This window comes from Aythya marila (genome assembly GCF_965140915.1).
Source record: "Aythya marila genome assembly, chromosome: 7".
NCBI lineage: Eukaryota > Metazoa > Chordata > Aves > Anseriformes > Anatidae > Aythya > Aythya marila.
In genome coordinates this window covers 28,618,697-28,644,953 of record NC_139048.1, presented here as the reverse complement: position 1 = coordinate 28,644,953, position 26,257 = coordinate 28,618,697, and the positions used below count along the sequence as shown (strand labels likewise).

At 40.0% G+C, this 26,257-nt stretch overlaps 1 protein-coding gene across 8 annotated transcripts in view; it reads right to left on the bottom strand.

Annotated features, from left to right (window-relative positions):
* The window catches only part of WAPL (WAPL cohesin release factor), a 156,487-nt gene that overhangs the window by 39,975 nt on the left and 90,255 nt on the right, over window positions 1–26,257 (bottom strand). For all 8 annotated transcript variants that reach the window (XM_082765221.1, XM_082765228.1, XM_082765226.1 and 5 more), the window contains 2 exons: window positions 10,441–11,490; window positions 2,647–2,765 (listed from right to left, as the gene is read on the bottom strand). In XM_082765221.1, coding sequence (XP_082621347.1) covers window positions 2,647–2,765; window positions 10,441–11,490 — 1,169 coding nt within the window. The remainder of the gene's footprint in view (window positions 1–2,646; window positions 2,766–10,440; window positions 11,491–26,257) is intronic.

Sequence of the window (26,257 nt, the reverse complement as noted above, 5' to 3'; positions counted from 1 at the left end):
ATTAAGTCACTTAAAAGCAGAATTCAGGTTAAGGTTCTACATACGTAAAGTACACACTATTGCAACTTTTAAGCTCATTATGTGTATGAATAGTCAATGATTTTAGCGAGGTTGCTTATATTAAAAGCAGTTTTTGAAACACGTATTTGCTATTGACATTAGAAGCAATCATTAATGTCTGTAATCGTTCATTACAACATGCCCCAAATTTCAAGAACTGGACTTGAACATTGGAGTGTGACAGCTGGATTTCAAAAAGCACGGATGTTAGCAAGAGCCCTACTGATTACAGACTAGAAAAAAAATCTTCAGCTTTCTGGATCTACTGAAGTTTAACAATACCACCTGTTGCTTCCTGAGTAATAGTGCTGTTTACTTTTCAGCTCAGCATGACACAAAGTGCCATACCTCTAACATCACCACCTAGCAGAAAATAATTAATACTTTAACTGCTAGTTCCTGCAAGAAAGAAAAAAAAGAGGAGAAGGTGCAAGAATTTTATTTTACTGTATTTTTAATAAGATCAGGTAGTTAAGGTCAGACTAGTACTTTTAGTTCATTTCTTTCCCTTCCCAGAAAGAAAATTCCATTAAAATAGAATTGAGATTAAGAGTTTATATCTATAATTTAGGACGATAATTATAGCACCTCTAATTACCACCAGAAGCTTTACAAGCTTTTTTTTTTATTATTATTATTAACTCCATGTAACAGCTGTATGATTAGAGAACATTAAAGTTTAAAATCTGAATTGCAGTTACAGCTATTTCTACTTCTATGTCCATTATACCACTGCAGGGTCAAAAAGGTTGCTTAATTCTCACATGTCACACTTGAATTAAGTGTATTCCCAACTGAGAATCTTCCAGAGTTGAATCAATTTTTCCCCATATAATACAATACTGCTGTAAGGTTTTCCCCACATATACATTCAAAATTAAAACAGTTCTCATACAATCCCTCAAGTATTTCAAGTACAGATATTCAAAAACAAAATAAAAAGTTATCATAGACTAGAATGTGAGGTATATTAGTACTTAAGCACACACAAAATCCATATTCAGCAGAACACCCAGAGCTGTTACACACTGCTGAAAATACAGCAGAACAGGTTCAGTCAAATTTACATTCTCAGTACTTCAGTTTCTCAGTCTGCTCTAACATGTTCCCTGAGAAGAAGCTGATCTTTTGTAAAAAAGATTATCAGCAGAAGCAGAGGAACTCCCATTTTAAAGAAATATTTCTGTTCTTTAAAAGAAACCTTCCTCACTTATCGACAGCCTGACTTGAGACTCCAGAAGCAAGAGTTGGCAGCTGAGGGCTCCTCGTTCTGCCCAAAGTCACCAGGCACCAAGAAGCAGTACTTCTCTTCAAAAGGGCATTACAACTGAAAATACTTAGTGGTCACGCAGCCCCTGAAATCAAATTATTCCCGTGTGTGTTTTGAAAAATATTACAGATTTGTCCTTCTTCTTCTACCCATGAATCCACATTTGATGCGAAAAATAATTATATATCAACACAGCTGGGGGGATAAAAGAGATGACTTAGTTCTCAAAACGAACCAAAAAAATGTAAAATACTTGAAGTGAAGATATTTTGCAAGAAATTAACTAGTTTTATGAGATCTTTTAGCATTACACATCAAAGGAAAAAATAAATATATTTTAAAAAATCTCTTAGAATTGCTAGACTACTGAACAAACTCCTCTGCATACAGAAGTTTATATTCAAGCATACAACTGCTGGGTCTTGTAAAACTTAAGGAAATCAAAGTCAAAGACAAAATATACAGGCTTTTCCCTCTCCAGTTCCCTCTCTCTCTTATTACCCCAGTTCTGGATTGCAACAACTGTGAGACAACTACACTCTAGTCCAGACAATGGGAATGTACAATGCAAAAAGCATGTTAAAAGGCTTCAGGTGCTAAAAATAGGTGTCTTAGACAATTGTCATAAAAACTTCATTTAATGGAAATCACATGGATCCCGGTACTGTAAACTTTCAGCTGAACAGCTGAACATAATTTTCGCTGTATGCGCTTCAAAAGCCTCAAAATACTGAGTGACATATAATAACAGGTAAGATAAAATACACCTAGCATTAGCAAAATAAGCAAGCTCTGTTCACAATGTGAAATGGCAAATTCATACTGAATGCTACACAGTTGGGGTATACGGTAGCATGGAATCTGGGGATGCTTTTCTTTTTTAAGAAAAAAAATCTTACTTTCCATGTGTCAAAAGCACTTGTCCTTATAAAGACGACACCAATGCCAAATTGAAAGGTTTGAGGTTCAATCCTCCAATGTGATACATATGGCTTAATAGAGAGAAGAAATAAGTCTACACAGCATCTAACAGTGCTTTTTCTTAAGCATCATCTAGAATGGAATGTATCAAGGTTGTGAGTTACCATTGCACAACCCATGAGTTCAGACTTGAATCTGATACTCCCAGTAACTGACGCAAGAACTTTCTCACTGGAAGAAAGGTTTCCTTTTCCACGTTTAAGGTGTAATCTTACAAAACAACGATTATCCAAGCACAGATATAAAGTGGGACAAAAGGCCTGTTTAACTATAGAAGAACATTAACACTGAAGAGCTGATTAAAATAAGAACTTGGTCTAAGTATTATTACTCACCCGCTTTGGCCCACTAAAAATCTTCCTGGTGTTTTCCTTAGATTTATCACCTTGTTTATTTGTGGATTTTTTATTGCCTTCAGGCACACCGGATGCATCCTCTGAGAATTCCAGAAGCTCTGCAAAAGGAAATAAGTATAAAACCTTACTGAAAGTTGTTGAACTGTTAAAGCATTTATTGCATCTAACATTTCAACGTGTAACTTCTGAAGTCATGTAACAATCAAACACTCTTCACCATAAACTCAGTTTTCAGCTCAATCATAGCTCTTGGCGGAGCTCATGTTTACTGACTGGAGAAGTCATAGCACGCAGGTGATGCATTACAAGGTACACTGCCTAAATCACTATAGCACCACTAGCCCAATGTATAATCTTCAAGTTCTTATTTCCCCATACATACGTGCACTCCTCTGAGTTCCAGGTCACAGCTTACATGTGCTTGTTCACAGCTTACAGCCACAGCCAAGCAGCAGATAAATTAAACTGCAGCTGAGGTTCTTGTACTGAGAAGTACAAGACTGAGAGAATTATATTTCCTACTGCAAGTACAGGAATGAAGAATTGACCTTACTTTGCGTCTCATGAAGGCAACCTGCTTATATTTGCTTGTGCTGTTGCAACAGTAATAAAGAAATGCAGCCATCAGTTTGGCAAGGAGTCAGCCTGAAGGCCCCCAAAATGGCCTTCCGCTGTAATACTTACTTCCTTTATCTGTATTTCTATTCACCAGTTTTGCACTATAAACCTGCAATTCACTGATCTAATTAAACCCTTGTCCTATTTCTTTTTCTCTAAACTTGTGTTGTTTCAAAGCATTATCCCTTGGAGAGCAGCTTATGTTCTTTGACTTGGCACAAACCAGAAGTTACCATAAAATTTCAAACCAGAAATGAAGACAGGCACAGAGAAGCACTGTTTCATCTGATAAACCATGTAGAAAACCTATCTATTCCAAAGCAGCTGCTATTTGAAAGCTGCACTGCAAAAATACAAGCAGGTTGGATCAGTTACTTTAATCCTCAGCGCACTGAGTAAACAGGACCAGCCAAATTCCTAGACGAGGCAATCCAATGCAAACCAAGCAAGTGAATTTCAAACTGCACTTGGAAGCACACAAAATTGAGCTAGTACCAGGGACATAAGTATTCCTAAAGTGCTTGGGGGCCTTATTTTAAATCGCTGAGTTTGACAGCTCTGGCAACACCATGAGGCAGTGCACCCACCCCAGAAGACCCAGAGGCCCAGCCTCATGCCCCCACTGGCTGGATTTCCCTTCAGCCCCACGTCAGCACAGGAGCGTGACCAATCCCTCTGAAAGTAAGGGGGGCTTTTTAAAGGATGTTTGGGTAAAGTAAGTCTGACAGGGAAAAAATTACAGGCCAGTTCCCCTTACCTTTAATTAAATAATGCAAAACTACTTCCAAGTCTACATAAAAGTCACCTTAGCCCTTCACTGGCACTTCCCAATTAAAGGAGTCCCATCCAATTGCTTGGATGCATATTCTTCCAGATTCTGAAATACTTAAGAGAAGACAGGCCCTGGCTGCAATTCCAACAGAGGGTCAAACAAACCCACAGTCACAGAGCCTCCTCTTCCAGATAAAGAGCTAAAAAGTAACTCACTTGTCCACAGGAACTACAAAAATGCCAAGCACTAGAAACTCAGAAGTGGTTTTCACCAGCCCCATCAGCCCAACTTGTGCCTCGCAGCAGAGACCTGGAGCTGGTATCATGATAGAAAATGACTGGTAGGGCTCCAAACCAACTAGGCCACTATTTTTAAATCACTTAAGTTCCTTTGTTTGAATTCTCTACTCTTGTGTGATATTAACTATCCCATTTAAGTCAGATAGTTTTGAATTTGATTTTAAAAAATTAACTTCTATTTATGACAAACATTTTTCATCTTTTGATGACGTTAGCACATCAAATGCTTTTATAATTAATTTCATAAAATAATCTGGATTATTCTCTTTTAAGCAATGCCCTTTGTGGCCTTCTGGATATCCTAAAATCAGTCTGCATTTGTGCCTAACTACACTTTCAAATCTCAGTTAAGTGATGTGGGGAGAGCCTTTTACTAACATAAATTTAGCCAGGCAAAGGCACGAGTAGATGTGCAAGCAGTGATGCTACCTAAGTTTGTTTTCTAACAGCTCTCTTACATAGATTTTTTTTTTTTTTTTTAATTTAGAAAAAATTTATTGGCCTTCCTCTCAATATAGAAGCATGTAAGTCCTTTGCTCCTCCATCCAACCATCTTCAAGGCATTTATAATCTTTGAGATCATTTGTCTGGCTTACCTAAATCAGAAAGATGTTCAAATATCAACGAGAAGGCAAAACCAGAGGAAAAACAAACCGACTTTTGTTTTAGAGCCTGACAGTTATTCTGCAGGAGATTTCTGAAGCCCAAACAGGACTCTGTTTTGAGGACTTCAATGTACTAGTAACTGGCTAGAAATATTTACCCTGTTAAGCTCATTTAGTTTGGAATGAGATGTAAATAAAGAAAAAAATTAAGCTCACTCATCATAAACGCACTGAGTGCTAGACGCTGATATGAAAAAGCTACATGACTTTCCAGAAGGAATATAAGAAATTCATCTTGATCACTGAAAGGAAAATGAACACATGACAGGCATTTAGTGGTATATCAGAACTGATTTACAAAGCAAAAGGCTAAGCTGTGATGCTTATACTACCGTAACAACATACCTGCTAGCGTAATTTAAGTCAATAATACTGTAGCCCTTAATTACTGTGCTGCTTATGAGAAATATAGTGAAGAAGTACATGAAGGAAATAAAAATAAGCACATAAAGGAATATAGATCTTGATATCTTCATTTAATGCAATGTTTTAGGGCAACTGAGCTATCCTGTTTGTGTCAATCTATATTAAGGTAATGAAACACAATTTTACTCAGTTTTAAATTTAAATTCCTGTCACTTTCTGTAATAATTTCATTGTCATTGGCTAAAGGGGAATGTAACGAAGCAAGTAGTAACAAAGTCCTGGCTGTTCCAGTTGAACAGGTGGGAAATGAAGCCCTCCGGGGATGCAAGTTCAGGAGTGATGTATGTCAGGCATCTTAGAGATCTCTCGGACCACTGACAGACAAGACGGGACCAGACCTTTGGGGGCAAGGAAGAAACAAACTGATGGCGCAGTTATTTCCAGCAGTTTAACACTGCCCCAAAGATACAGGCATGCTATTCAAAACTGCAGCTTATTTTTAAATACCTACTTAAATATAAAATGCATATATACTTATAAAGTTACCTTCTCTTCTTTGCTGTTACTGCAGACTGCTCTTGGATGCAACTCCCCACTAATACAGTCAAGTAGTTAAGTCACCTCGGTACTAAAGGCTTCTCTCTCCTAGAGCCATCCTGTGTTCTGGCTACAGAAATGATACCAGCACCATTTCTGCTCTAGTCCAGCCAAATTGGTATCTTTAGCCCCTGGCAGGATGCAGCTCCTAACAGAAGGCAGCCTCTGCTGCGACCAGGGTGAGAGAATCCCAGACCGCAAGTAGAGAAGAGGAATGGCAACTTGGACTTGAACTGAGAGCTCCACTACAGGTCTAAGATTTGAAGTGATGAAGTGCCTCCATTAAAACAGAAGAGTCTGTGAGAAGGGCCTAAGAATTTAAAAGGCAGAGCATCTCAGGCAAGCTTACTGGACAAGTGAAGAACAGAACAGACACAGTTATGTGAGAGACTGTCTCAAACTCAAACTGAAATTACTTACTTTGTATTTTTTCCTGCACTAACAGTGTTACCCATCTGGTCTTTGGTGCTTCCTTGCACTCAACTTGCAGGAACAGTTGCATTTGTGTTACTAAATTTACTTTCCACCCAGCCTGGGAGGAATAGCCCATTTCCATAGTTAGAAAATCTCTGCATAATGCTTCAGAGTAACATTCTAAAATGTGTTTCATAAAAATAAGTCTGGATTATTTTAAGTAACCAAATTAGTATTAAGGCAAAAATAGGGTGAGACTGCAACAGAAAGCACCAGATCTCTTTCAAAAAGCTTACTATATCTTATAACACTACTTATTCACAGAATTTCAAAAGTCAGTCTTAGGAGTTTTGTGCAAAAATTGAAACCTTCACGCATTTTGAAACCAATTCCCCCAGAACAACTCACTGGAAAAAAAAAAGGAAACAAACAAGAAAATCTCTCATGTCCTATCACTTCGCGTCCCCTTTCGATCCTTTCAGCCTTGTTCCCTGTAAACAACCCCCTCCAGCTCCCTCTCAAGGGCTTCTCCTCATCCCCTTCCCTGCTGAAACGGTGAGCGATGAGGCCAGCACACGAACACGAAAAGCCATCCCTAGGATTCAGCATTCGTGCCTGCTGATACGGGGAGCTGACAGGGCAGCTGCCCCTTCTGTGAACCATGACAGATCTCAAAGCTCCTAGGAGTCTTGTATTTACAGTAGATGGGAAACATTTCTCCCATACTGATAAATAACGTAGGAGATAGTCTCACTTAAGCTTCAAGGGGAAGAAGCCTTGTGTGCTCTGGGAAGTGTATGCCTTTGAACAACCTTTCCTAGACACAGCTCAATGCTTCAGTCTGTCAGACAGCTCTTAACAGAGCACCACAGATTTTCTTATGTTCTTTGGGTGATGTTACCTTTTCAAAATTACCTCTCAAACCATCTGATTGCTTGTGCTCATCTTCTTCCTGAGTTCCTTCCACCACAGAGACATCATGACTTTATTCTTTGAGCTACCAGCAGCAGTCAGCCACCAACCCTTACTTGTTCTACAATCTCTGCAAAGACTGGTGGCTCCTCAGGGGAGACCAATGGTAATTCTGTGAAAATGCTTGAAATGTAGACTACTACACTGGGAGTAAGCCCACATGGTCAGTGTTTCTGTAAAATAAAATGGAGTCTACATAAAATAGGAGAAAAATGACAACTTTGTCTAATGATTTCCAGAGCTGGAATTCAGAGAGAAGAGGTGGCATCTCACTTGTCATCTTGGAACTGGCACACTGAATTTTGATCTGTAGGTCTATTCATCAGTATGAGAAAGAAGAGCAGACAACTCAGGTAGCAAGCACTACAACCTTTCAATACTGCAACTTGTGAAGAAGGTTTTTCTGCAATATATTCTGAAAGCTTCTGAATTTGGATTCGAAACCTGTGTTTCCCATGAATGTAGCTTTTTTTCCATAACTTACCGAAGTTATTTTACCTCAACATAAGGTTTAGATCCAGAAGTCCTTGATAAATTTTCTAACTCAGTATCACTATATTTAAGGATCATCAAACGACTGTCCAAAGTGATCCTAACACTCAACCTTTTGAAAGGTCTGAGAGAACACAACCAGAAATAGCAAAAAGGATTACAAATCTCAAGGCAACATTCAACTCCCTATCTTTACAATCTGTACTACAGGACTGAGCTAGGGAACATGCTGGGACTTAGGAAAAAGCTTCAAGTTTTGCTTTTCAAAAGGCAAATCTCACCTGCTTACCAGTAACCCAAACCAGGAATTGACTGAGTAAAGCAGACAAATACAGGGGAAGCACGCACCAGTGGACATACTGAGAGGGAGCTCTTACCTCAACACTGGAGAAGTGCATTTAAGAAAATGAGAAACCACAAAAATTTACATCTACCTGTGCCAAGGCCATCTCTGCAGAACACATCAGAGAAATAATCAGTGATACGTCAGAGTGTAACAGCCTCCTCTGTGAACACAGTGCTGAATGTAAACAGGAGATATTTTGAGGCTCCAGAGGACAGTAGCTGAAAGGATGATTTGATGGATCAGCATCTCAGCTGCCTTAACTGTGTAAGGATTTTTTTTTCCTTGGAATAAACAGCTGACCAAAGACTTGTCAGAGAAAGGAACCCAAATGGAGTACTTCATAAGCAGCCCTGTAAATTAAACCCATTTTCCAAAGATGCTGGAATGCAAGTCTCTCACCATAGTGAATTTGAGATTTCAAGTATTTTTGTTTGAAAACACTATATCCCCACATAATACCAGTATTAACTTGGTCCTTTAAAAATTTGCAACGTCTCCAGTCTTCTTCTAATCTTTAGAAGAATTAGAAGGTCTTAAAGGCAATTCTGTTCCTAAAGAACGCTATAATTAGAAGACAAAAATGAAGATCTTTTCCTATAAGATGTTATTTCTGGATTATATTAGCAGAAATTATTTGCACAAGGGAAAAAAGCGGATTCTCCAGCATCTGCAAGGCTAGACTCAAGTTCTCCCCTCTCCCCACTGCCATAAAACACATTTTGGTGAAAGTCTTAACCATCGATGAATGGATAAAAACTTCTTTGCAGATTCATGCTTCAAAGTGCAGGGCCAAGAAGTTCTCTAGAGTATTAGCAGTGTTTTGAAACACTTAATCCAACACGCATGAGGCTTTGGTATTACACGTTTTCAGACAGGTTTTCAGTAAGAAAAAGCTGAAGGAAACCTTTCCCCATGGTTATTCCTCCTCTTCTTCACCAACACACCTTCAGCCTTGATCAAAGTCACCACAAGGACCACTAAGCAATACTCCAATTATTCAAAGGCACCACAAGGTGCTTAGCAAATTCTGCCTGAACACTTTTATTCATGTGTGTACACACACGTACAAACGCACATATACCAACATACCGCCTATGTAAAAGAGATAGCAACTTGGAAACAAAAAATCTTCAATATGCAAGGCACAACCAAAGCCAGGTAGCTGACTGGCACTCCACCAGCCCCCAGAGCCTCTCTTGCTTGAGAAAGGTGCAAACCGTTCGCAAATGTGTTCGAACAGCACAAGTTTCTGCCTCAGCTCAGTAATCTGGGGTTGCCATAGGCCTTCTGTAGGAAGGTATCGGCCTACCAGGTATAGGCACTGTATGAGGGGGAAAGGGGGGAAAAGGGGGGGAAAAGGGGGGGAAAAGGGGGGGAAAAGGGGGGGAAAAGGGGGGGAAAAGGGGGGGAAAAGGGGGGGAAAAGGGGGGGGAAAAGGGGGGGAAAAAGGGGGGAAAACGGGGGGAAAACGGGGGGAAAACGGGGGGAAAACGGGGGGAAAACGGGGGGAAAACGGGGGGAAAACGGGGGGAAAACGGGGGGAAAACGGGGGGAAAACGGGGGGAAAACGGGGGGAAAACGGGGGGAAAACGGGGGGAAAACGGGGGGAAAACGGGGGGAAAACGGGGGGAAAACGGGGGGAAAACGGGGGGAAAACAAGGGAAAACAAGGGAAAACAAGGGAAAACAAGGGAAAACAAGGGAAAACAAGGGAAAACAAGGGAAAACAAGGGAAAACAAGGGAAAACAAGGGAAAACAAGGGAAAACAAGGGAAAACAAGGGAAAACAAGGGAAAACAAGGGAAAACAAGGGAAAACAAGGGAAAACAAGGGAAAACAAGGGAAAACAAGGGAAAACAAGGGAAAACAAGGGAAAACAAGGGAAAACAAGGGAAAACAAGGGAAAACAAGGGAAAACAAGGGAAAACAAGGGAAAACAAGGGAAAACAAGGGAAAACAAGGGAAAACAAGGGAAAACAAGGGAAAACAAGGGAAAACAAGGGAAAACAAGGGAAAACAAGGGAAAAAGGAAACCTTCTACCTCTGGCATATTTCAAGGTTGCTACAAAACACTAAATAAACAAAACCACAGCAGAAATAAACAAATGTAACTTCCAGATATCCAACCCAAGAGTATTGTTCGATGAATCTTTCAGTACACTGAAAAAAAGAACCAAATAAAGGCCAACTGAATTAAAACGTTTAACATGTATTCTAGAAGAGTTCTGTTTACCTGCATTAGTATTGAGCTGGCTATCTTGGGAGCAGTTTTCATTGCTCTCGGAGGTTGACTGAAGTGAGGAAGATGGTGCAGTTCTACTTCGTTTTTTGTTAGCTTTCCTTTCCACTACCTGCCATTCTTCTTCTTCATCCTCGCTTTCACTCAGGTCATCAAACCCAAAGTACTTAATTTTGTAATTGGAACTCCCAGAACTTCTAGAGGCACCTTCATCTCCCCCTCCCTCATCTTGATCGTCAAACCCAAAAAACTCTAATTTGACATCCTTTTTGGATTTGGTATTGCTTGGTCGGAACCTGGTTGTAGTTTTTGTAGTAGCAATGTCTGCTTTTTTTCTTAAACGTCCAGCTTCTCCTAAGTCAGTAGGGGTTGCTGTGGTAAATTCATCAATTCTTTCCATGGTATCCTGTATAGTAACATTACAAACTGACAAGCAAGATGGATGTAGAACAGTGTAGTCTCTAGTCCGTCCAACCGTCCCTCTAAAACTGGTCCCACTACTTAAAGAAGCTTTTCTTGCAGTGTTCAGACCATCATTATTTGACTCATTGTTTGTTTTGGATAAAGACTGGCTAGTGCCATCCATTAGCTTGTCAAAATTTGTTGCCCCCTGTGGTTTTGCTTTGTTAGATCTACAGTATGTCCTACAGTTGCTTGGCCTAGGAATAGTTTGCACAAGTTCTTCACTAATGGCTTCCTTTGGATTTTCAGTATCTTCTTTATCGCCCTCCTCATCCTTGCTCTTCACCTCTGAGAGCTGTTCACTGTCAAAATCTAATACATACTCTCCAGTTCTGGTATCTTCAGTTTCATCCTCCCATTCATACAAATGAGTTCTTAATGGCCCCTTCGTCTGAGATGCTTCTGATGGAGAATCTGACATTTTTCCGATGTGGGAGTCCCAAGAATCAGGCAAGTCCTTGGCTTCAGCATTGAATCCAGAAGCATCTGTAGTTTCAGCATTGGTTTTGTTACTGTCTTCAGCATTCTCACAGGTGAAATGACTGTTCTTCTCATTATCTTCGTTCAAATTCTGCATTTTATCTAAAAGAAAACAAAAATAAATTTATTAGCAAAAAGCTCTGCTAAGAAAATAATCACCCTTGCAGACAAACTTGAAAAAAAATCACAGTATAACAGTAAATATTCGGTACTTAATTTAAAAAATCGTTAAAGGAGTCTCAATCCTCCTAATTAATACTGATACACTTTATGTCTTCCAGCTTACAATCTTTGTTATAAAGTCTCTTCATCATCCCTAGCAAAAATACACACCAGCTTGAATTAAGTGTCACTTTGAAAACAAATGCATCGTGAATAAAATATCCCCCAAATAGAAGCACTTACTGATGTACACAACCTCAACAAAAAAGGAGAAGTCTGCAACAAAATATTCTATGAAGTCAAAACACCATTCAATCTGTTTCAGTGTCTTACAATGAATAATTAGGGATAAAGGATGATTATAATTCACTTTCTAATTACATTAGAAAAAAAGTATTATTTTCCTTCCTTTACATAGGAAGAGTGATGTCCCTCGCAAATCCTTGTTTATAATCAACTTTTGTGATACACATTTTAGTGCCTGATCTGCTTCAGTCGCCCTAGTTTAAGAGTTTTCTTGCTTTTGCATAGCACTTGAAAATAACAGGCAACATAACGTAATGGTAACATGAAACACGTGAATCAAAGGCATGGCTAAGTTGGCACATGCTCATTTCTAATACTACCAGATGCATATAGGAAAGGGGATGCAGGAGCAGGCTACAGCCACTCATTAGTATGCTCCTGGTCTAACTAAGGACTAGATAGCAGCAAGGCAATGTAACAGTAGACATGGAAATCAGCATGAGCTACAGAACCTATCAATTAAGTAAATTTCCTGAAAATTACCTTACAGTCCACTGTCTATGATAATAACTGAAACAAGTAAAAGTCATCCAGTAAAATCTGTACTAAATATGCTACAGACCCTTACAAACTATCTTAGAGGTCTCGATCATGTGCCCTGATCATAACGGCACACACATCAGCAACTATCTCGTTTTGCTGCATCAAATGAAAATACTTAAACTTCCCGAAGAAATATAAAAAACCTCATTCTCATCACAATTTTAATTTGAATTACTTCTCAAGAGCAGTTTTTACAACGTACTTCCACAGATCTGAGGAAAAGCTACTGCCAAAGTTAGTCTTGTACTTCTCGAGCCCACAGCCACACTTGCATCTTCTGCTGTCAAGGAGCATAGGTGTGGCTGTGAGCACTGTTTGTCGGGTCTGTTCTCAGCTGACCACAATAACAATGCTAGCTGAGACAGCAGAGAACTGCGATGGAAACCATTGCCTTTATTTTCCCTGAACACCAACCAAGGGTTGGTAGATTTGGTACATGAGTTTCATGAAGATTTTATCTGCATTTGCCATACTCTGCTACTGCACCACATACCCAAAAAAACACACGAGTGTTGGCCCTGCGCATCCTTTTTCCAAGAAACCTCATTAGGACTTGTGTCAGCCAGCACCAGCACACATGGACCCAGGTGCCTACTGCACTATCAGCACTCACTGTAGGGGCAGCATGGGCCAGGAGAAGCAAGATAAGGAGTCTGACTGGGATGCAGAAGGCCCTGATGCACCAAGGACTAGCACATGATGAGATAAACCACAGAAACAGAAGCAACTGTGACAGGGACAAGCAGACAAAAGGCGAGAAGAGAACATGCTGTAAAGAGACAAGCACAGAAGGCCACAGTAATGGAAGATGTTCCACAGGCAGAACACAACTGCTAAGCTTCGGCTTTGTCATGTAGCAAATGCTTCCTAAACTAAAATTGAGGCTTTGGTATCCTTCAGTTCTGGTCCTGACTGCATTCATCAGGTACCACTTATCCAAGTGGCACAGAAGTTCCATCGCACTGACCAAAAGGTTTCAACCTTCCTGGTGAAGGAAGTGAGCATCAATACAGTTCAGGGATTTCTGTTCGTCTGCTTTCAGATTAAAACTGCATTACCTAAATGCCTATCCCTGCTTATAGCAACTGTAAAAGAATTTTAAGGCTCAGAAGAAAAACTCTACTAAAAGCAATGACTACCAAGCCAAGTTTTGCAGGTAAATGGTCTAATCCTAGCTGAAATTCCTCAGGGAGACAGGACAAGTAATATTTCACAGTGCATTCAAGTTTTTTGGGAGTCTACCTGAGGTCTGTTGTCGAAGTTTAAATACTCAGCTAGAAATAAAAAAGCTCTTCAGAGAATATATGAGATGCAATACTAAGTTCTCTCAAGACCATGAGTCCTAGCCATCTCGGCAATGGAATCTCAATTAGTCTTTGTTTTGAGCAATCAATACATAACACAAGGAATCTTATTAATCCCATTTCAATCTGATACTAGTGATAATCCAGGATGTCCACCCAATATTAGTTTTTCCAGAATTAAAAAGGGATCCTGATAACACACACTGTGTTCCCTTCTCCTGCCATATGTTTATTACTGTGTAATTGAAAGCCACGGTAGTACATAGGCATGAAAACCAGCAAATTAAACCTACAAAATTTGATTTCCAGACTTTCTCACTGAAGCGCAGCCTTCCCACTACTATTCCATATCTGAGTGCACATTTACTTGAATTAATAAAACCTAAGCAACATTTAAAATACACACCTTTAACATATGCTTGCCTTTGCCTAATAAACAACACTTTGAACTGTTACAAAGAAGTTTCAGCATGTGTATCTGGAAAGGGAAAGGGTTTCCTATCCTAAGGATGCCTGGGATTTTGAAGACCTGCATGGCATATCAGGAACAAACCTGATCTGCTCTTCCCAGGGAAGGAATGCAATACAAACGTGCATATGCACATTACAACCCAACAGTCAAAAAATTCAGTAATTTGTTTTGAGAAGAGTACTGCAAAAATGTAGTGTTATATTGTCATAGTTTGAAGCATTACTGTTACACCTAAAGCACAAAAGATAATGTACATACCCAGCCTGCAAAACAGACTGAAGATGTCAAACAAATGTATGTATCTGTATCTACAGATATACACAAGCCACCACTGTCAAAAAAACTATTGGAAGAAATACCAAGGAATCTTCAACCAACAAACACCCTGTAACACACACTTTCATCTCTGTTCTCAAAATTCCAGATTTTAAAAAACAGTAGACTATTTAAAAGTAAAAAAATATTTTTTAAAAAAGCATTAAATATTTAGAAGGAAAGATATTCAGGGACTATTTATTTAGGTTTTTCATGCAAAATCACTATCTATAACACAACTTTTGTAGTCATTCCTTAGTTCAGAGGCAGTGGTTGGCTGCTGAAGCCATTTTCGTGTTTCAGTTCTTTACCAGGAAGTTACTCAAAGTAGGAGCTAAAGCTCTCTTCTGCTACGTCCCTGTAAGAAAGATGATCCTTGACCTTCTATCAATCCCACTGCTGCTTTTATTAAAATTAAGTTTTTCTAACATGCATTAGATATTACATTGAGTAATAATAAATCCACATGACAAATAACTAAAATTCCTTCTTAATGAAAACTTTGATTTTGATTATGTAGTTACATACACTGAAGAACTATTCTACACATTGTTCTAGAATATCTCAGAATGGGCTAAAATTAGCCCAGTATTTGTACAACTCCAAGCAGGCAACACAGTCCCATCCAGTCATCTGTAACCTACTATATGAGGAAAAAGTTTTGTTCCCTCACTGCAGCAGCCACATTTGGGCAAACTGGGCCATCAGCTGAGAGGTGCCTCATGACCAGAGCCATCCATAGCATCTATTTTCCCCATTTCTACTTTCCTGGGCTTGCAATGATGGCACTGTTTAATCCTTTGTGCTGATGTGGCTCCTATTCTCATTGCCAGTTCCACACATGGCCAAGCCACCCGCTGCTCTCCTTGCGCTGCTGCTCCCAGCAGAGCCGATAACCCAACTCGTGTCCTGGGTTCCCTTATCGGCCCCTCAGCACCAGTCTCTGCTGCCTCTAAGACAACCACCAAACACACGCAAGGCATTTGTGTGCCTGCGCCACTGAACAATTCAATCCGATGGAGCTGAGGCAGCAGCAGCGTACACCAGTCCTCCCAGCCCTGAATTCCTCACTTCTCTTCATCTGTCAGTCAATGAAGTCACTTTCTCCAGTCAGCCCAGCTAACTAATAAATAACAAACCCATTCCATCCCCATCAGACAGTTTTACCAGTGCTTCTTTTTGAGGAGAGACTTCCAAAAAACGATCTTTAAAGGCAAGCATGCCCCATTAACAGCTCTTTCTGTACCACAGCAGGACTTCCACTGCCTTTGCACTGCATCTCTTTGAATATGTGCATAAGTAACTCAGAATTTTGAGTCCTCTCTGAAAAGACTTAACTAGCAGCAGAGCATTGCATCTCATTTTTCGCGCTCATTGAGCCAGTAATTCAATACAGCACAAAAAGTTACTGGCAAACAGCAACCAAGTGGCAGTGAGCCAGCCTGTTCCCCACTTGTTTTGTGCCTATCAGACAGCAGTAGTTGAGAACCACCTCATACTTGGGACCCTCTGCTAACTGCCATGAGATACTTTTTTCCCCCTCTTCATAAGCAAGGTTGATGAAAAACTTGACTAGTAAGCTATTTACTGTACACAGGATAGAAAGTTTGACTTGAAGACGGGGTCATCATAACACGCTGGTGGAAAACTAAGCAATGATATTTAGGTAAGTACTTCCTCAACGAATACTTTATCAAGACATCGTCTTCTTTTCATCAGTGGGTCAAAAGCAGCCAGGCTGAAGCTTCTAGAACAAAAATTACTGAAAATCCTTCATTGCCAAAGGTGTACGATACCAGTGATCCCAGAAACCTACCCTTGATTTTAAGAATTACTATAGCTGTCTGCAGTAACTGTTATAGCTGAAGCTAGCAGGACTGTAATAAACGTGTAACATGTCAACTTATTTACAGATGCAAAAGGCACAGAGAAATTATTTTTGAAGTACTAACCGTGAATGACTAGATATTCTGTAGTTCAAAAGAGTCATGTAATTTCCCCTCCTAATTTTACCTGCAATTAGGCTCTTTTGGGGCCCAAATAGCAGAAGAAATCTCCCAAGAAATCTCAGATCAGCAAGCAATATCACACAGCTATATAAACCACGGGAGAGTCTTTTTTCAGGTGTTAGCACAATATTGCGAAGAACCATAACAATCTCCTGTACTAATCATGATTTGTTTGCTCTGCTTGAATCTCTAGAATTTAATTACCAGAGTATGAGAGAACCAATCTCAATGACTGGCAGGCAAATTAAATGTTAATGAATATAAAAGCACCCACACATACATACCCCTTGCTTATTTTATGCTCTAGTTTCTAGTGGAAAGATAGGGATGTCTGAAGAATTGCTGATGAATACAGAAGATATGAAACTTTGACTCTTTCTCACTAAACACATAGGATGTTTTCACAGACTGATAAACATGACTAAACTTCACAAAGCTGTGAGTGACTAAAATGATTATTCTCATCAGCTTTGTAAGATGACCACCAGAGATAAAAACTTCATATGCTGCAAGACACTCAATTTTTCTTCCTCTAGATAAAAGGAAATGCTTAAACTGTGTGAGCGTAACTGAGTTCCCCAAATCCCACCACTTTTCCAATAATAAACATTTTTCTAATAATAACCTTTAAACATTACACAAGAGCCCACCTAGACCTGCATAATTTATACTAGATGGATATAGAGTTAATTTTCTGTTTGTATTTTTTTCAAATACATGCTTAACATAAGCAGTCACTTAGCGGGCAGATGGAAGAAACGCTCTTCCTACATTTGACAAAACACAAAGTGCCTTGTGACTATCACGAGTAGCTACAGGAGAACTACCACTTGGCTTTTCATTTCTAAAGTCACATACAAAGGGCGAATGCTATTCTAGACTTCGTTTATTTGTGTATATATATATATATTTTTTTTTTTAAGAAAAAGAAAACCATTTCCTTTAGAGGTATTACACCTACATTCTTCAGCTGGATATCTCTCATAATTTTGACTTTAAATGCCTCAGATTTCAACTTCATTTTTTCATTAAACACCCATAATACATCTCACCCTATTTTAAATGGTTTTTCCTCTGAAAAAAACTACCTCGAAGTGTGTTCCCAAATAACCCTTAGAAGCATCACTAATTCTTTTTCACATAGTACAATGAAGAAAATATCCTCATCTGCAAAACATTTGGTTCAATCATGCTAATAACAAAAAAAAAAACATACAGACCTGTTGAGATGGTGAAAGGTCTTAAAAAAAAAAAAAATAGTAATTGCAAGGCTTCCAGAAACTGCTCTCAGAGTAAAAAGAATCACTTCCATTTTAATTCTATGCCACCCACAAGAATAATTGTAGTTGAACTAAGACATACAACTTCCAGTATACTTCTTACCATCTACCTTTAGTTATATATTGTCTTAAAGAACAACAACAAAAATAAATCCAGTAGCTTTTCCAGAGCAGTAGCCACGCTGGAACAGTTGAGCAGGACACAGTAACACAAATCTTTCTCTATAGCAGAGGCAGAAGAGGACTCTTACGGATTGCTCTGTTCTCCATGGCTCAAAACCTTGACTTCTGGACTGATGATGGAATAAGAAAAACAGATTCCTAAAAACCAATACAAGGGACAACTAGCAAATTACCTTCAGCATTGACTAAGTGACTCCAGTCAGTTTGTATTGTATGTTGTATTCAAACCAGCAAAGAAACAGAGACCAAAGTCTATGTTTTTTAAAAATGCAGATGCCCGAGTATTTCTAAACCTGACTTTTGTCTGTCCCCCCACTGTTTTGCACGCAATGGAGTGCATTCAGTACTTCTCTCCTCTGATAACATGAAGTAAATTGATAACACGAAGTAAACGTAAGGGGAAGTTAGTTGCATAAGCAACAGAACTTCAACAGCCACTGACTAACACCTGTAAGCATAAGGCAGTGTTCAAAGACACGTGAGCATGGCACCTACAACGAGCAGCAAATACCACAAGGAACAGACCAGGCAAAACTCAGCTGCAATACTGAGAGCTGCAACAGGCCAGCACAGCCCAGAGTAGCCAGGCAAAGATGCCTTGTAGCAGTGAGTAATTAAGGCAGAGTTTTCTGTCTGGTGGTTGTCAAAGGCGACATAGCTAGAGAATAGCAGAAAGCCTCTAAAATTATGTGGGGGAAGAGGGAGAGGACGGGAGCACCAGCGGGTGCACAAGTGCTCCAGGAGCTGGGAGCTTCTCCAGTATTCTTCCATCTTGCCACGGTCATTCTGCTTTGTCAAAATAGAGCCACTTATCTTGTTGCCTGGGCACCTTCAGAGATTTTTATCAGAATTCTTTAGACAGCTCAAACTTGTATTTTCTCATATCATCACTGATGACACACTCGAGTATTTACATCAATGGAACTCCATTGAAACGACTGACGAAATACCTAGTGTTGCACATTTAGCATTTGGGTATGCATTACAAGCAGCCATCCTCATTCCTGCTCATGGCTCACCATCATGGTGTTTACAGTTGCATTAATACAAACTTGGCCCAAATTTGCGCCAGGCAGGGCCTAAAAGCAGCAAGCACGCCAATGCAGAAATGGGAAATCACAAAAGTGGCTCCTTCCACTTCCCACAGCAGGTTCAGAGTGTGACAAAGCATTCTTACTTGGAGAGGAAAACACTGGAATTTGTCTTTTCTGATAACCCTCCTGCCATCATGGAAGAATCTGCAGTTAACCATGTCATACCCTTGTCCTTAGGGTACAGCATAAACCAAGATGGAATCCTAAACGAAGTCAATGGAAAAAAAAATCCTTTAGGAAACCAAGTACTTTTGTTGACACAAATACTACAAATCCAAACCAACCGCCAGCAAATGTACACCCCACCTCAGGCCCTCTTTCAGTTTAATCTAATTTCCATTTAACTTACAAGACTAAGTTGCTTGGCTCTGAGTCTGAAAACATCGATTTCACCTTCACAAAATCAAATCAACATTTCCAGCCTGACACTCACTGCCTGGAGTCCAACACTGTACATGTATTCTGTTAACAATCCAGCAGCAGAGCCTTAGTGCTGTACTTGCCACTGAGAAGTCACGGCGAGCACAGACCAGTTCCTCCACCTGCGAGAGCACCATCTCTAGAGGGCTGTTTCTGCTCAGCAGGGCCCAAGGGCACACCAAGCAGACCAAGCACCATGGCCCACACAGCTGTCCCTGCAGCCCCCCAGCACTGGCCCACTTGATGGGGCAGGAGGCAGCGCAGGCTGCAGGTCCCACCTTTCAAGATTTGACCCATACTGGCTAACTGGAACAGAAGTTACTAGGGAAGTGAAGAGAACAAAACAACAGTCAATGGTAGTCTTGCAATGCTAAGAAACCAGGCTAAGACGTCAAAATATTATCATGTATGCAAAGCGAATGCTTATTTCTCTTACTCTAGAAAGAGTTGGAAGTATTAAACATTAGTCCCACTAACTCCAGCTCCAGGTTAGTTTTCTCTCACTTGTTCCATTCTCGATGGCTGCTAAGCGAAGCATGCTGAAGCTACGTACGGGATCTGTACTGCCCTCCACAGCTGGTGCACAATGAGATGTTACATACCTTCACTGCCATGGAACAAGCTGGGGAAGCCTTCGTTTTAAAACTCAATCACAGAATCACAGAATTTCTAGGCTGGAAGAGACCTCAAGATCATCAAGTCCAACCTCTGACCTAACACTAACAGTCCTCCATTAAACCATATCACTAAGCTCTACATCTAAACGTCTTTTAAAGACCTCCAGGGATGGTGACTCCACCACTTCCCTGGGCAGTCTGTTCCAATGTCTAACAACCCTTTTGGTAAAGAAGTTAAAAGTGAAAAGAACATGACTGACTTACTACATGGAGGAAACAGATCTACAGACTTGAACTAGGTTTCCTTTACTCTAAACCACAGAAATGCACAGAATTTATTGCCTATGTATAGATATTAAAGTTACTCAGAGGCAATGACATCTCACCAAGAAAAAAGAAACATCAAGAAGGCAGCAGCAATAAGATTAAATAAAAAAAACGGGTATCCAAGACCTTCTGATATCACCAGCTATTGAGGGCACACACATAAGCAGGCCACAGCACATGAACGGACCACTGACACAGGAGACAAGAACCAGTTTGTAAGCTTATTATTAGCTATAGGTCTGCCTGATGTTCCCAAAAACTCATTTATTGTAGCTTCACTTTACTATCACTGATTTTTCAGGGCATAAAGCTACATCACTTTACAACTCAAAGCTGGCCAAGCTAAAGGAAAAGACAAATCTTTAGCAAGTGCTTGTATCATAATCTTCATTTCTGGGAAGAGAGCCCAACCAAGACGTTCAGTGTCTTCTTTGGTTTGGACAGAAAACTAGCAGACTTACTAACCACAGAAAAGCCATGTTTCCCTCCAAATACGAAAATGAGTCTCATTAGTTTCTCTCCTCTACTCCCTATTGGAAATCAAATGTTTTGGTTGGTAAGGAGAAAAGATTACAGACTAGACTCCTTTGCTATGTTTTCTGCCTATGACTGAACAGCTGGGGAACAGAAAAAAAAAAAAAAAAAAAAAAGCTTATGGATATAAAATACACAGTTCTAAGAGATGGGCAAAAATTTACCACTTAGATAACATCATTACCCACTGATGCCCGCAAGATCTGGAAAAGCATTGCCTGTTAGAGAGCATAAACAGAAGATAAGAAGTGTAAGAGCCTCAAAAGATTAGACTCTCAAGACCAGTTTCATGGTTGACAATCACCGAAAGAGCTAAAATTATAGAACCACCACATCCAAAGCTATGATTACAGATTCTTACGTAATTCTTGTTCTTCACTCTTTGAAACAAAATGAGTTCTCGTTAAGTTCACGTGCAGGTTGGATAGACACTGCTTTGCTTCTTGGCAGATATTTTATGTTGTATCCCTATTTTGCAGAACTCCACTGAAAACCCTGAAGTGATGAGATTTAATTTACTGCTATCACGGAACTATTTTCCTTAAGAATAGTTTGCTTTTTTTGTTACACCCTGAAAGTGAAAATTCTGAAGTACTTTATATGAAAAGTCCAAATTTACTATTTAACAAGCTTGCATAGATGAACCAAGTTCTGAATTACACTACACCTCTTCATGTCAGTTAGTTATTCTAAGCATATAGCTCATGAGACAGAAAACATCTTTAATTTTTCCTTATCACCTAATAGCAGCCTTTCAGTTTGGTAACATGGGATCTCTAAACAGTCACTCTGTTCACTCCACACTCCCAGCAGATTCATTTGTAGGCCTGGACGCAGCCTGTGCTGGTGTCTGTGGGTCCGTTAGTCACAATACAGCCCCCAGCTCTTCCTCCCATGTAATGAAGCATAACCGCACAGCAGCACTATGCGACGTGCCAGACAATTAAAAGAGCTACAGATTTTCAATGAACAAGGAAATTCTCAAGTGAACAACAAACACGTTATTACAGGGCTGTAAGAAAAACTTGGGCCAAGCTCTCCAGTGTCTTTCTGAAGGTGAAGTGCTGTTAGCCCAACACCCTTCCCATGTGGTAGGCTGCACAGGACCAAAACACCCAAAGTACCACACAACTGTTTCTCACCTTGGACCTCTGCTGAGCCACACGAAGCTACTCCTCACAGACTTTTTCCCCACTGGGAGAACATACTAGCAACAGCCGTTTTGAGAGGCTGTCTTATGCTGATGCAAAAATGATAGCTGCTGCCAGTCAGAGTAACACTTGCTTCTAAAACCTGTATATTTCAATGGAAATGGAGGCCTGCCTGCAGGTGGCAGGGGCAGGCTGACACAAGTACTGCTCCTCTCACACAGAAAAATATTCATACTTCTCATCACCTGCCTTTATCCCAGGCTTAATTTTCCAATACATCGGAATTTTGTTTTTAAGTAACAACCTAATTGCTTTTCCTCTCACCTACCACTTCTTCAGCCAGCAATCAGATTTTCTGCTTGGTCACTGGTGTTTCACTGCATCTTCAGTCACTGCACAGCTCATCACCATCTTCATACCAGTCTACATGTACTTACCCGGCCAAACTGCACACAGCGCGGTGCATAGCATGACTGCCTTCCCAGCAAACATTTCTGGGGGAGGAGGGAAACAAAGCTACCATGACTAATTTACTCCTTCACTACTGAAGGCACTTCCTCCTCCATTTAAAATGTAAGTAAGAATTAGCCTAGGTTGATTGTCATCAGTTATACCCTGCCTCTCAATTTCTACCAAATTTAAGCCCTACAAGTTTCCTTAAATGACCCCTTGCACTTCAGTCCTTTCCATTTTTCCAGATAGGTATTCTCATCCAAGTTATATATATTAGTCTTTCAGCTTGTCTTTCACAGGTGGAAAAACTGACATTTCTCCTCCACTCTTCTTCCTAATCTTGCTTTAAAATCTTCTACAACATTCTGTAAACCTCATTTAAAGTCTGTTTTTCTTCCACAAGTATATACCCACAAGAGAAACACGACTGTTTCTTAACCTTATTGCCTTGCATTTCTATCTATCCACACTGATAATAAGTTACAATGTGACTCCCTAGACACTGAATTATTATGTAAAAACCAAAAATACCATGGAGCATGTTATCAATGCTCACACCCAATTTGTTACCAAAGTCCACAGCTCTCTGAGGCATAGGATAAATCACAGTTGTAATAAGCAATGTTAAAATTCCTTCCTTTTTTGTCTAACAATGAAGAATTCAGCAATGAAGAACTCTACAACAGTGCAAGCAAGACTGCTTGGTCAGAAACCTTAAACTAAAACAGTCCTGAAGCGATGAGACACTGTCCAACATTGAATCCAACTGTCAGAAGAGCTACTATACTCCGTACAGCAGGAGTTTCCAGAGCTGTACCGTGCCTTCACCTCTGACAGGAAGTCCAGTGAACAGCCACAGTCGTCCTCCTTCGTAGCTTGGAGGACATCACTTGCTGAGAGCAGCAGGAGAAAGCTGATCCAGGAAGCGAACCACTTTGCCCTTGCAGGGAACACCAGACAGTGCCATGGGCAACACAAATAGCTGGCACCAAGTTTTTTCAGAAGGGCTTACCGCATAGAAGTACTACAGCAGCACTAATAACCATTAGAACAAATGCATCCTGGGACTCCTAGGTCAGTCTGGGTTCAGACACCACTCATAAATATGCTGAAACCCTTTACTGAATATAGTAGCAGTTTCCTGTATGAACATACAAACTAACAGTTGGAATTTGAAGACCAATTTCCATACAGTTAATTGTAAGGTAGCAATACTAATACAGATCTCAGCAGTTTGAACATGAAATGGCTGCCTTACCAACTGTTTTCTGCTTTCCTGCATACTTTGGTCAGCTTCAGCAGCATGCCTGTTAACAGGCTTTCTTCTAGAAGCACTGAACAACTGTTCTGAATGCTAACTTATTTCAACTTGTTAAACATGAGAGAAGCTCTTGGCAAGAGACCTGACAGTGAAAAACTTGATCTTTTAAAAAATTAAGTGTATGAATGAAGTCTATAAATAAAGAATGATTTCTAAAGTATAGATTCCAAAAGTGGGGTTAAGAAGCTCACTGTAATTTGGGAAAGCGTAGCTACAGATTTGGGAAAAAAAAAAATCATGTGCTCTGTATGTAGACATTGAGAATACGTTTCCCTCTCCTTAGGAAATCTGGGTTGCAGAAACCACAAGATCGCTTCCCAAACACTGTTTCCTCCAGTATTGCTATTTTAGTAAATCAGTATAAATACTGAAATTTATGAAGAACTTCAGTCCTTTTACACTGAACATCGATGGGGAAGGGGGAAAGGAAGGAATCTTCAAAGTATCTGAGTTATAGAAAAAAAAAATTGAGCACCCTCATCACAGTAGTTTGAACATTGTCTACCATCACAGCAAGGAAACTCGGCGGGCATGGGGAGAAGGGACAACTTCCCCCTTCAAAAAAGGGGAAACATGAAAACTACCAAAGGAAGAAAAGAGTCGAGCAGATAAACTGCAGCTACCTGTACACCCAACTTCACTGCAGCCATCTAGACAAGCTTCACAACACTCAAATTCTACGGGTACATAATTTCTTTCAAACCTTTCCCCTTCCTTGCTATCAGTTTCCTAATGCTTTGATTAAGACCGAGGACAGCTGCTGTTCTTTTTAATCATGGTTGCTACCAGCTGTCTCCTAAGACAGCCAAATGCACAGACCTTATTCAGTTTCCCCCAACTTTTTGCTCCATTTTTGGACAGAAGATGACTTAACTGAAATTCTTCCCTAAGAGGTAAATAAATTGCACTAAACAGCCCTGCAAAGGAAGATACGGTAAGGTTACTCAAGTCTAAGTATTATTTAATATGTCCAAGCCACTGTTAAAACACAAAATAGAAGCTTCAAAAGAATTTAAAGATACAACTCTGGCAAATCTTGCTAGCAAATGTAATTATGAAGTGATACCTAACTCAGAGCTGAGAAGCTGAAACTTTGCTCTGAAGATAGGGCTCCCCCACCCACATCATCAGGCTGCAGAAGCTTTGCAGACACATCCATCAGGGTTCTAGCAAGACAGCCTGCAGGGAACAGACACGGTGACTTGAACCATCTTCCTTTCAGAGCAACCATTTTCTGCAAGTTGCACTACTCCCTTAGTACTCCTTTTGAGCAGCTAAATACAGGCTGGCTCTGAATGCTGGGTTCTGAAGTGGTTAAGCACAGTTGTATCATTCCCTTCTGCACTGCATAAGCCCAAGTTATTAAGCAGGATTGCATTTGTCATTTTGATTTGCTACTGATACGTACATGAGCCCCAAGCAAGAAACAAGGGCATTACAAACCTGCCTAGAAACATAAGAACTACACAGCACACAGCCATTTTTTTCCTTATGGTCCCATAAGTGAAAGAACTTGGGGAACAAAGATTTGAGTACTACTACATAACAAACGACAATATACGGCAGAGCATTTTTCATAAATATTCTAAATGTTGGGCAAGAAACAAAAGTTTCACGAATACTTTATATGCAATCATTTGCCCTTTTATTCTTGAAGAAAAAAGCACAAACTCAAATTGCACTGCCTAGACAGTAACCCCAAACACATATACATATATTTAACACCCCAACACAGCAGAAAGGGATACTACTCCTACACTGCTCTTTATTCTGAAAAGACGTTTTAAACCATCTTGTTTTCTGTTTCTCCACACCAAATAAAATATATTTTTAAGAACTCATAGGCTTTAAAATACAGAAGACTTAAAGCAATCCATGCCCATTTAAAACACCCAGAATTATTTTAACTTAGAATTAATCTAAGCAGTATTATCACACAGCCAAGGAACAGGAACGAGGTGCACACAGATAAGACACACCCAAGCACTCAAAACATCACTCGACGTGAATGCCCTTTCTACAGAAGTACATCAACACCGTGGAACAGAGCCTCCAGAAGCCCGAGTTAAAGAAGGACACCACAAAGGCTGGCAGCAAACTCACCACATACGAATGGCAGAAGTGCATAAGCAGCATTTCCCTAAGCTGAAGTGGCTGGAGCAGGGAAATGAGAGTTATCCATTTTGAAACATATTCACACCCTAATGCAGTTACAAAATGCCATACCATTTCTTAAATTGCATCACGCTTTGAGTTGACATTTCATCTGAAAAAATGTACAACGTTGATTTTGACAGACAAGCTACCATATTCTAATAGAAGAGTTATTAGAGAATTTTTTGAAACTCGCACCTCACAATTTGCTCTGCAGGGCTTTA